Source organism: Galeopterus variegatus, unplaced genomic scaffold (genome assembly GCF_000696425.1).
Source record: "Galeopterus variegatus unplaced genomic scaffold, G_variegatus-3.0.2 Scaffold5085, whole genome shotgun sequence".
Classification (NCBI taxonomy): Eukaryota; Metazoa; Chordata; class Mammalia; order Dermoptera; family Cynocephalidae; genus Galeopterus; species Galeopterus variegatus.
The window spans coordinates 49,505-61,325 of NW_007731196.1; the positions used below are offsets into that span (position 1 = coordinate 49,505).

The window sequence follows — 11,821 nt, forward strand, 5'->3', positions numbered from 1 at the left end:
TGTTCACTATATATGAGAGATGTAAGAATGAGTGCTGGAAAAGAGCATTTTGTATTTGGAAAGAGCATGATGTATTTCTCTCAGTTCAATACAACATTCAGTCAAATAATGGAAGAGGTGCTCTTTGTTTTGGGTTAATGATATGTATGCTAGATTTTGCTGTACATATTATTACAACCTATAATGATTTGATATAAAATGTCAAACATTTTGACTGTTTAAATAACTCATGTTTTGCAAAATTATAAATAACATTTTATATGTGACTTAATAGCTACATCAAGTATACACAACACATCATGCTCAAGATCTAGATTTATTTAAAAACATTTAGTTCAATTTATATCAATGCAGAAAAATCACATCCAATAAACCACAACTGGAGAAGAGACAAAATAAGTGTGTTCTGTCACATTTTCACATTAATGTAATCTGATACTTAATTAAAGGATAATAAACCACAATCACATTTAAATAAAATATTTATCCTCTCAGTAGTAATAAGAACTTCTTTTGAGTATGTAGGGTCTTCTAGGTTTATTCTCATACAGCTGCCGTTTCAGAATGTAAGGAATTTTTCTCTTTATGACTTCTTCCTTCTCATTTTGGTCATTTCCAGTATCAAGAATATCTTCCTGAATTAGCTGCAAGATAGAGAGAGCATGAATGAAACTACCATGCATCAAATCTTCAATTTAAGAGCACTTTTATATATTTTACCTCATTTGCTGTTTAGACATGTGTAGATGAGATATACAAAGTTCAAAAAAAGTAAGTGTTTTGTTGAATAAAAATGGCTATCAAGTGGTTGAGACAGGCTGAGAGCAGGATCTTTCTGATTCTCTTTTCAGTGCCCTTCCTAGTTCACCAGGGTATGCTTTTAAAAATTTTTCTGTATATTTCAAGGCTATACAGTAATCCCCCCAATTGAAAGAACACTCCAAACAGATCTATGAGTATTTTCCAGGTTGGATTTTATTATGGAGAGATCTAAATAGTATAAAATATGTCATATGTCACAGCAAATCTGGTAAACTAAGTTTGGCTGCAGAGGTAACAGGATTTTACATTTAATTAAGTCAACTACTGACTTGACTTGAAAACCATTTCAAAGAACCATTTCTCAATGACAGAGAAAGCCAAGTCTGATCTGCTTACTCAGTTTTTGTAGAAATCACCATATGGAAAGCTCTGTCTAAATGGTTAAGATCTCTTTAGATTTTGATGCTTAGTTATTAAAAGCAAGATTCTATAACACAGGGAGTGAATCGCCATGTAGAATCTAACCCAATTTCTCATTAAATATGCCCCACTCAAATTAATTCTAAATAATATTTTTCTGATAATACTATTCTGACTCAAAAATTTCAACTAGCATAAAATATTTAAGAACTCTTTCCAGAGCTTTGCACACAATTTATACAACATTTTAAAAAAATGCTTAAGATGAAAATTTTCTTTATATTTGTGGTTGTCTTCTAAACTTTGGGGTCACTATAATACTGATAGGAGACAGAGGAAGTTTTAAACTATAATACATATGCATAAAATCATGTAACCAAGTACTGTACTTCAACCCACAGTTATTCAATTTCAGAGAAGGAGAAACAGCTACTGTCAAACAATCTAATTTCTTAATCTTTAGTTTCTCTCTGCATAGTCTGTAATTACTTGTACTAAGCTTCAAATTATCATTTTATTTTTAAATCATTCAATAACATTTAAAATAGCAAAAGTTCTAGTCTTGTGTGCACTTGATTTGTCTACATAATAGTTTATTGAGCATTTCTTTTCTTGGTTAAACAGCACAACCTGACATTTCCCTATTTTAAAATTTATAATTTTCAAATTTTATTGACCTACACAATATTTAAAGAATGAACCATTTAGTTAAAATTAAAATCAAAGGATAAATAGTATAGTGAGTAAAATTAAAACTGGACTTTTTGGTTTTTTATTTAGAAAACACCTTTTGTTTTCCAGTTAGCATAACTTAGAAGTTCCGCTTGCATTTTCTCTTTTCCACAGGATATCTCTATGGTAGTCAGTCAAAAGTTTGTTACATTCGGAAGGAAGACACCCTCAGGCTCTCAGTGTTGGTGTATATCCAGAATATAAAACATTAAGCAGGGGCCGGCCCGGTGGCGCACAGTGCTAGTGCACCGCTTGGGAAGCGCGGCGGCGCTCCCGCCAAGGGTTCGGATCCCACATACAGACCGGTTCCTGCTCACTGGCTGAGCGAGGCACGGGAGCAACACCGAGGGTTGCGATCCCGTTGCCGGTCCTGGTCCGGTACGGGGGCGACACTGAGGGTTGCAATCTGTTGCCGGACACGAAAAAAGACAAAATCGGATCCCACATACAGACCGGTTCCTGCTCACTGGCTGAGCGAGGCACGGGAGCAACACCGAGGGTTGCGATCCCGTTGCCGGTCCTGGTCCGGTACGGGGGCGACACTGAGGGTTGCAATCCATTGCCGGACACGAAAAAAGACACACACAAAAAAAAAAAATTAAGCAAATTTCTCTCGGAGGTTAATCTGAAAGAAATCTTTTTCCTGTTGGGGACATTTTAAAACATTTCTCTTTAAAACTTTTATTTCTTTTCCCCTCTCTCTTTTTTTAGCCCAGCATTTTATATATCTTTTCAAAGCTCTAATTTATCATATATATGTATATATATGACACACGCACACACAAAGTCATGTGTGTTTATCTATAAACAAACACAGAACACAAAGTGTTTCAAATAAAACAGGAATGACACAGAAATATATTCTATTATATATTTTTTATATAAATTTTTAAACTATTTTTTATTTGCCTGATATATTCAAATATAAGAGGTTTCAAATAAAATTGGAATGATAGGGATATATATCTCTAACTTATATTTTTATTTAAATAAAAATAGATTTTTATAATTTGCTTAATATATTCAAATACAAATGAAAGCTTTTGGGTTTCGATCTAGCTTTATTTGGAAACTTTTGTGTTCTGTGTTTGTTTATAGGTAACTACACATGAATTTTTGTTTTTCTAATAAAATATTTTGAGTTTCTTAAACTTCTTAGACATGCCACTACCACCACCAACAACAAATTTTGCCTAAGCCTTCCTTCTATTTTTAAAAACATGAGGATCATATCTGTCTTAAAACATATCCTCAACTTAAGGCCAAAAAAAAAAATTGCTAAATGTCAAATATTTGAAGGGCACTTTGAAGATTTAAAGGAATGTTGACCTCAACACATGGTTTTTTGTTTTTTTTTTTAATATTTGTAAGGCTTCCTTTTACAATAATGATCAGGATTTTAAAAATCAATACAAATGAGAGCTAACTAGTATAACTATAATTATATTCATATTTTGTTTTTGTTTTACCTCCCAGTGTTGAAAGGCCCTGCTGTGACAGATTTTTTGGAGCTGGTATATTGTCAGCATTGCTTCCAAGCTAAAGCCATCTAAAGCAATGGGGGTTCTCCTTCTTGTAAGAAGCTCCTCTTCACGAATCTCTCCTGTTTCCTCAGCTTGGCTGTTGAGGTTATTTACAAGACTGCAAACATTTAGCAGGGTCATTTTCCAAGAGGGGACACTTGCTTTGCTGATCTGAAATATAGAAAAAAATAGACATTGTAATTAAAACATGTTATATAAGTAAGAAATAAATTTCTATTGTGCTAAACCATTACATTTTAGTATCCAATTGTTTCTCTAGTCAATTAAATACAGTGTTACTAACTTACTAATGTCATGTCACAAAGTTGCATAGTGACAATACCACATATCCTCTATTTAATAGAATGCAATGAAGTTTTACACACATACACATACATTCACACACAGAGCAAAGTAAGAAAGTAAAAAAATATAGAGAGAAATGACAGTCAGTAGAAATATGTAAATATATGTATATATAACATGAAAATATTAAAAATTTTTAAAATGCCATTTCTTTTTATTATCTTTCATCTTGTATCTAATGGAGCAGACAGTAAGATGATATTAATAAATTTAGACAATTACAGTAGTGTGGGGTGATTAATATATTTCATGTATTAATAGTTGTCATGGGCAGCATCATGGCTCACCAATTTATTTATTGGCAAATTATAATATTTTGTTAAATTATCTTTCTTTTCTAATAAGTTTTTATCTGAAATTTTAATCAATAACTTTCTTACATGTCAACAATAATCAGTAAGAAAACATAAGGATGTACAAAGATCTAAGTGTGAAATAATTAATAAAAATCAACAGAAAAATCAAAGGGCATAAATTAAGAAGACAAATTTTCTCTGAATAACATAAAAAAAACAGGATTTAGGGCCGGCCCGGTGGCGCACTGCTACAGTGCGCTGCTTGGGAGCGCGGTGGCACTCCCGCCGAGGGTTCGGATCCCACATACAGACCAGTTCCCGCTCACTGGCTGAGCGAGGTGTGGGAGCAACACCGAGGGTTGCGATCCCGATGCCGGTCCCGGTCCGGTACGGGCGCGACACTGAGGGTTGCGATCTGTTGCCGGACACGAAAAAAGACAAAAAAAAAAAAAAACAGGATTTAAATGATTACAAAGATATGATGAGAAAACTCAATAACAATAATATCAAGTGACAATTTTCTCTGAATTACTCTCCAAATATAATTGCAAATCAATGTCCCAATTTGAAAAAAAATGGGGAGACTGAAAGTTGCAGAAGAGGATTTGACAGAATAACTATAAAGTTAATTTAGAAGGATGAATGTGTGAGAATAACCAAGAATATTTTTAAAACTGAAAAGATAATGAGGATGGACTTACTCTACCAAGTATTAAAATGTATTTTAAAGCTATAGTAATAAAAAGGGTGAATTAATAGATGATGAGGGTGAATTAATAGAACAGGAACAAACATGAAACCCAACAGAAGAGAATCTAATTTTCAAAAATTGACTTAAGTGCATATAAGTGTGTAGCACATAGCAAAGTTGGCATTTCAAATTCTTTGGGACAGTTAGTGATGGGATATCTGGATATAAATCTAGTTATAACCTTTCTTGACATATTATAATCAAACAGGATCAAGATGGGTTAAATATGAATAAAAATAAAATACTGCATAAATATATAAGTTATAAACCTAGAAAAATATGAAGCCAATATTCAAACCTAAATCCATAAAGAGAAAATTAATTTTAAATACATAAATCTATAAAATATCTCTGCAAAAACATAACATGCTAAACTAAAATCAAAAACAAGTTATTTAAAAAAAAAAAAAAAAAAAACTTTAAAAAATGTAAACCTTGGATAAGTGACCTGAGCAGAAAAGTCAGAATCACTCATCAGAGAGGAAATATGTTAAAGAAATATGTGGAATGGGTTTCAACTTGGCTACCATCAGATTGGAAGACTTGAAAAGGTACAAGTACACTCAGTGGCAATCCAAACATGGGATAGCAGATACTCCTAAATATTTTTTCAGTCTGTGTATAGATTAGTATAATTTCTTCAAAGTTGTTCTCACAATATATATTAATGCCCACCCTTTGGGTAAGAATTACCCAGAATAAATAAAAATCTGTGAGTACAAAGATGTACACTACCATGTTTTCAACTGGCTTGGAAATCTTTTTTAGTATGTCTCTTGAATATGGTTATCTCTCCATTGTTTGAATTTTTCTGCTATGGGAGACTATTTTAGAGGCAGCATGCTCCACTTTGTGGCAGTAACACTTTATGCCCTGCCAATTAATGGGATACTATAATTTTATATTCAGAAAGCTATTTAGAAATCATCTATTTTGGTGTTTTCCAAAGTTTCTTCCTTAGAACACTACTTCTGCACCTATTGATTTCAAAAAAGAGTTGTGCTGCGAAGTAAATTAAAAATCTTGAGTTTAAAGGAAATTTAAAGTCTTCCTGAATTTAGATATCCTCAGGTTTTTACCTGCAAATACTTATTGTGACATTTCAATGTACCAAATGGTGTATTTGATATTCCCCAAACTAATTTGACCATATAAAGCTTTATTTGTAAAGTATCTGTCAGGATAGATTAGTGTTGCCTAATCTATCCTGTTAGTGTTGCCTAATTATTTTATAGATGAGGAAATAGAGCAAATTATGTTGTTCCTTTCTATCAGTTAAAATAGTCACTACATCATGCAATACTACTGTTTAATGTCAAATTAGCCCCTGTTATACTTAGGAAGAAAAGCAGAGAGAGCACTCTTGACTAAAGGGTGTCAAAGAAAACATGTATTTGAAAACATATTTGTATAAGGCTTAAACTATAAAGATCATCTTCCTAATGCTGAATAAGATCCTGATCAAATTTCTGTTTTGTTTTGTTATTTAATTGAATATAACCTAAGCTATATGATTTACACTCACTATTTGTCATATACTGAGCTCAGATGAGTTCAGCAGATAGTGAATTCAAGAATTTCACAAAATTGAAAATAATTGATGTCATCTGTGGTAGAAGCCCTGAAGTTTTTATATTTTAATATAAAATGTGAGGTTAGTAATAAACCTCAGATTCCCATTTTTAGTTCATAAACATATATTGAACTACTACTGTACAGAGGCAGAGTTTGATCATAGAAAATTATATTTCAGCAGCTTTTATAGAGCCTGAAGAAAACATACTGTACAAGCTTTTTAAATAAATCTGTACAAGAACACTGAAAATAAAGAAAACTGTATTGTGAAAAAAAAAATTCTTATCTGCCACTTCTTCTCAGCCTTTGAAATCTCTCTTGAACTTCTTTTGCCTAGGTGTATTTCCACACTAGTATTTTAATGTCTAAATAGCTTTACTCTAAAACTGAAATTGCTGACATTTTAACAATAAAATGGAAAGAAGAAAGCTGCAGCTTACTGAAGCTTTTAATAGTGGAGTTGTAGTCATATAAACATCAAATACTATTCTCACTGAAGTTTCAAGTATTGCAATTTAGTCAAAATAGTCATAAGTCTCGAGTTTTCATTTGCACAGGGCCATGTACACATCAAAAATGATCAAACCAAAGAGAAATATAATGTAATTTTGTAGAAAAAAATTAGAAAAGAGCTTTCTGTTCCCATCCTAGCAGCAAAATTAAAATAACTATATTTCTTAGTACCTACGCATCATAGGCTGTATCTTATATCAATTAAAATGAAACATTGGAATTCAATTTTTTTCCTTCATCCCTTTTAGAGATATATTTCATGAATGAATGAGAGAAAAATTATATTGTGCCTATACATTTTCTATGTATTTCTCTTCAGAGAAAAATAAAACTGCTCTATATACTGGAATTATGTTTTCCTTGAAGTATCTTGGCCAGGGAAAGAATCACAATTCTACTTTCACATGTTCTCTAAATAGCTAGTAATTTACAGATTATATACCATTTTAAAGATTATTTCAGACTTTTATGTGTCAATATACACTTGGTAATTATAAAGGTACAATCTATAACATGACACCAAAGCATTTTAATCTATACCAATTTTTGACACACTATTGACTTCATTTGTCTTCCTATTTTTGGGTTAAAGAGATTGTAGCCATTGCTATTCTGATTGAGTGCTAAACAAGGGATATGTAATCGTAAGTTACATATATTTGATCATTGAGTTTTAATGACTAAACTAAATTTGATCATATCTGATATGAAGCCTCCCAAATTATGGTAGCATTTGGTTCCAATCTGGTCAATTTTTGAAGATCTGGACCATCACAGAAATATATATGTGCTTAAACTTTCCCAAAATGTCTTTTAAAGACCACAATGGAAAACATATCTTTGTTAGCTTTGATATTATAATGCCTACACTCTCAAATACACACACAGACATGGATATTTATCTTTCACGCCCACTATCAAACATAATCCTACTTGTATATTAGGTATTATTGTACCTAGAATATGCTCATTCAATTAGAAAAGAGAAACCTGAGATGGTAGAAGTTGAGATGAAATTTAGCTTCAGAAATCAGACAGGAGTTTTGAGTCCTTACTTTTTTACTACAACATCTGTTGAGTCCTCAGCCTTGGTACACCAGTGCTATAACAATGATTGCACCAGGTGACTGCCTCACCTCAAAAATTGTTTTTTTTTGTTTGTTTGTTTGATTGATTGATTGATTTTTTTTTTTGAGAAATATCTTTTGGTTTGGAATGTGTACCCTAACCCTATATTTTGATACACACTGATTGACTCACTCTGTGTAAATCAATATTGTTTGGTAACATGGTAACCAGGTATATTCTAATTAACTTTTACTCCTAGAAAACTTGCTTGCAAGACCCCAAGTGGGTAGTGATAGGGCTCAGGATACACAGCTGTATTTGGTTCAATTTAAAAAAAATGAGCATGTTACAGTGAAAATTTAAATCCAGATATGCAATAAAGAGCACAGTTTAAACTTTTTAAACTCATTACAGAACTATAAATGACTAGAAGATCATGAGCTTTAACATTTAATAACAAGAAAAAGAAAAAAAAGCAATGTTAACTAATCCACTTGCTTAAGGTCAACTAGTTTATCAGTCATAGTTTTAGGATTAGATCTCAAGCCTACTGCCTGCTGGTCTATTGCTCTTTCCTCTCTACCACATTTCTTTTGCAGGTTCTACCACATCTCTTTTGTAGATTCTCATTAAAAACTTTGATGTTTAGTTTAAGAAAACCATTTTATTTTTCCCAATACAATACAAAAGTTTAAAAGTTCACTCAGGTTTTATTATTGCACTTAACTTGAGGCCAACATATTTTTCATCATACCCATTATAATAGATATGGAAACAAGTTCCTTTAGATACATTTACATGTTCACATAAATAATATGTGACTACTTAATGTTGCAGTATGCCGATTGACAGTCCCTACAGTTTCTTTCCTTGTCACATCAACACTCTTAACTTTTGAACTCAAAGAAAAGTTTCTCAAAAAAGGAAATGCTTTCCAGGGAACTTTTCAGTCTTGATGGGAAGCTATTACTATAGAAAAAGAACATCATGTTTATAATGAAAGCTCATATGTTCTTCAACATTGGTTAAAGTAAAGAAAAATTACCTTTGATGTATGCATATTGGTCAATAAATCTGCTTCTAATGCTTTCATTTCCTCTTCTGAATCTGAGTAAAATCAAAGCCACATATTTACTATGTAATCACATGTTATATAATTATATCATCATCTATAGATTTTAGATTAATCTCAATGAATTTAGTCTCAGGGTCTTAGCATCTTTTCTATGTATTTATTCTCTTTAAGGCAGTATTCAGAAAAAACAAATCATAGTTTTAGTTTAGACAAACAGGCAGCTAGAATAGTAGAAGCATTTCTAGGAAAGTAAGCACATGATTATTTACCAATAGCACTATAGAGCTGCATAATCTCTGAATTTCAGTTTTAAAAAATCTGATTATGTTGTATAATAGTTTAATCAAATATACTACAGTAGTTTATTTTTACCAGCAATAGTTTACATATGTGAAACGTATGCATATTGATATTTTAAAAACAACATAATGAAAATATGTGTGCCATAGACTTTTTCAAGACAAAATAAAAGGAAATCCCTTACTGATAATTTTTAATCAAGATATTGAGATTTATTTAACTTGAGATGCTATTTTACAAAATACACTTTGAAATAATTTTTTCATACTTTAAAAAAAATGGAATTGTATATACTTTGCAATTTTATCATAGACTTAAAAAATCGTTTAAGCAAGTGGAGCTGCCCATCAACACATATAAATAGTGTTGAACATGGATCTCTGAATTTTTTAGAATATCTCTCCAACTTTTCATTAAAGAATATTTTACAGAGAAGAAAAATTTAGAAAACAATACAAGGCAATAGAAATAAAGTTGTACAGCAGTACAATAAGGTGGCCTAATTCATACTCACAGAACTATCTTCTTTGCACTTTACACTCATTAGAAAGAAGGGTCATACTTAGAGAAACAATTTGCTAACCTGTCTCTAGGAACTAAATCATACTGGAGATCTTTTCTCCCTATTTGTTAGAAATGCCATCTGTTTTTCAAGAGAAATGACAAATTCCATTAGTCCTTTATGAAAGATGTATACTCAAATCCCCACAACTTTTGGCTACAACAGCAAGTAGTTTCAAGAGGTAGTAGACACAGTGTTTAGTCAATAACCCATTTTTTCCACATATTTTAAGTATACCTTTAATCTTATGTAACTGTTAGATAAAATCATAACCGAAAAAGTTGGCATTTTTCTCATAAAAGATTTGCAAATTTAGAAGTTCAAGGTCTTTTTTAAATAAATTAGAAATTTTACATAAATCACATATATATCTTCTGCTAGATTTTAATTTTTTAACAAATAAAGTCACAGCATGAGTTTGAATTAAATATTTCAATATCATACTTATGAGATATAAAAGCATAAAACAGGTTAAATATTTTTTGCTGCATTTTTCCCTAAGATTTTTTTTCACCATGATGTGATTGTTCAAATATTTTTCAAACATTAATTAGAGCATATTGCAATGGTTACAATATCTCATGTTACTTCTTTAGATTTAAATTTTATTTTCAAGGTGAGTTATTGATAGATATTTAGCAATATATTACTTCTACTTACTCATCACATGTAAAAGACTCTAAATCCGAATCATTTTTATTAATAGAAAAAAATAAGTTTTTCAATTACATTTTGTATCACCTTAAGTCACATGCAAAAAAGAAACAGTTAAATAAATAGCATGCCTATTTGTCACATAGATAAACTAAGTCAAATGTATTCTCAAAAGGACTTGGAATACTTTTGAATTTTTTAGAAATAATTTTCTACAAATAATTCTTCATTAATTTATTCATTGAACATTAATTTTTACTTCATTTGTTATCTTAACACACACACAGTTAAAAAATAATTTGGGGACAATTACAAGGGTAAGGAAGAGAGAAGCCATTGCTTACTAAAAGATTGACTGAGGATGAGAGTAAAGCATTTTTCATGGCATGGGTTTGAATGATGGTTTGCATGTTGACAGGCACCGCCTCTGTACTTCTCATTAGATAATGATTTTAAGTTGTGTGTGTGTGTGTGTGTGTGTGTGTGTGTGTGTGTTCCTCTAGTGGTTGCATTCCAAAGAGGGGCATGCAGTGTTTCACTGAAATCCCTTTTATTGCTATGAAGATTTAAAAAGTGAAAAGAAATCTCTCAGCTTTTGTAATCATGAAGACAGAGAAACACGATATTCACAGTTTCTCTCACTAAAAGGCAATTCCTGAATAAGGGGAAGAAACTCTTCTCCTTAGATACATTAACATAAGTAGCAAAACACTGCAAAAGAGGAAAAATAAATCAGTTCAGGGAGTCGTGAAATGCAGCTGGGCTTACCTGAGCACAGACTCCAGGAGCTGAAAGCCAGGAGTATCATGCATACCAGCTGGATTTGCATTCCTGCCATCATCTCTTTCAGACTTCTAGCAAGCCAAGTCCATAAAAGTCAGAAACACACTGATGGGGGCTCTCTCAAGGGCTTCCTCTTGCCTTCAGCTGGCTTTGAAAGTGAGTGAGCTATGAGAGATGCTCTAGCCTTCCCTATATATATAAGCAGAAGGATGATGTCATGATTGTACAGGGATTATCTTTTCAGGATGTTCCCTGCCTTCATCTCTATCCCTCCCCACCCAGACCCTCCCCACTTCCTCCTTCCCTTTTCCTTTGTCCCCCACTCTCCTCCCCCACTTCTGCACCTTCAGTGAGAGCAACGATCTTCCCTAATTGCTGCTGCTGCTCCAGATTTCTGACGCACAGAAGGAGTCATTCAAAAGCACTGCCATATACAGCAAA

General features: G+C 32.2%; 1 protein-coding gene across 1 annotated transcript; it reads right to left on the minus strand.

The window, feature by feature from the left end:
• Positions 1 to 235: 235 nt before the first annotated feature.
• On the minus strand, positions 236 to 11,567 carry NTS (neurotensin). The gene is made up of 4 exons (XM_008588882.1): positions 11,366 to 11,567; positions 9,052 to 9,113; positions 3,384 to 3,608; positions 236 to 644 (listed from the first exon to the last, which is right to left on the minus strand). The coding sequence occupies exons 1-4, from the start codon at positions 11,436 to 11,438 to the stop codon at positions 492 to 494; spliced, it is 513 nt and encodes a 170-aa protein (XP_008587104.1). The 5' UTR covers positions 11,439 to 11,567; the 3' UTR covers positions 236 to 491.
• Between the last annotated feature and the right edge of the window lie 254 nt (positions 11,568 to 11,821).

What these genes read in the sequence shown, in the direction of transcription:
- NTS (XM_008588882.1), bottom strand. Translation starts at nt 11,438, where the DNA reads ATGATGGCAGGAATGCAAATCCAGCTGGTATGCATGATACTCCTGGCT. An exon ending in CTCCTGGAGTCTGTGCTCAG is followed by an intron (nt 9,114 to 11,365) that starts GTAAGCCCAGCT and finishes GATTTTACTCAG; the next exon opens with ATTCAGAAGAGGAAATGAAA. An exon ending in CCAATATGCATACATCAAAG is followed by an intron (nt 3,609 to 9,051) that starts GTAATTTTTCTT and finishes TCTATATTTCAG; the next exon opens with ATCAGCAAAGCAAGTGTCCC.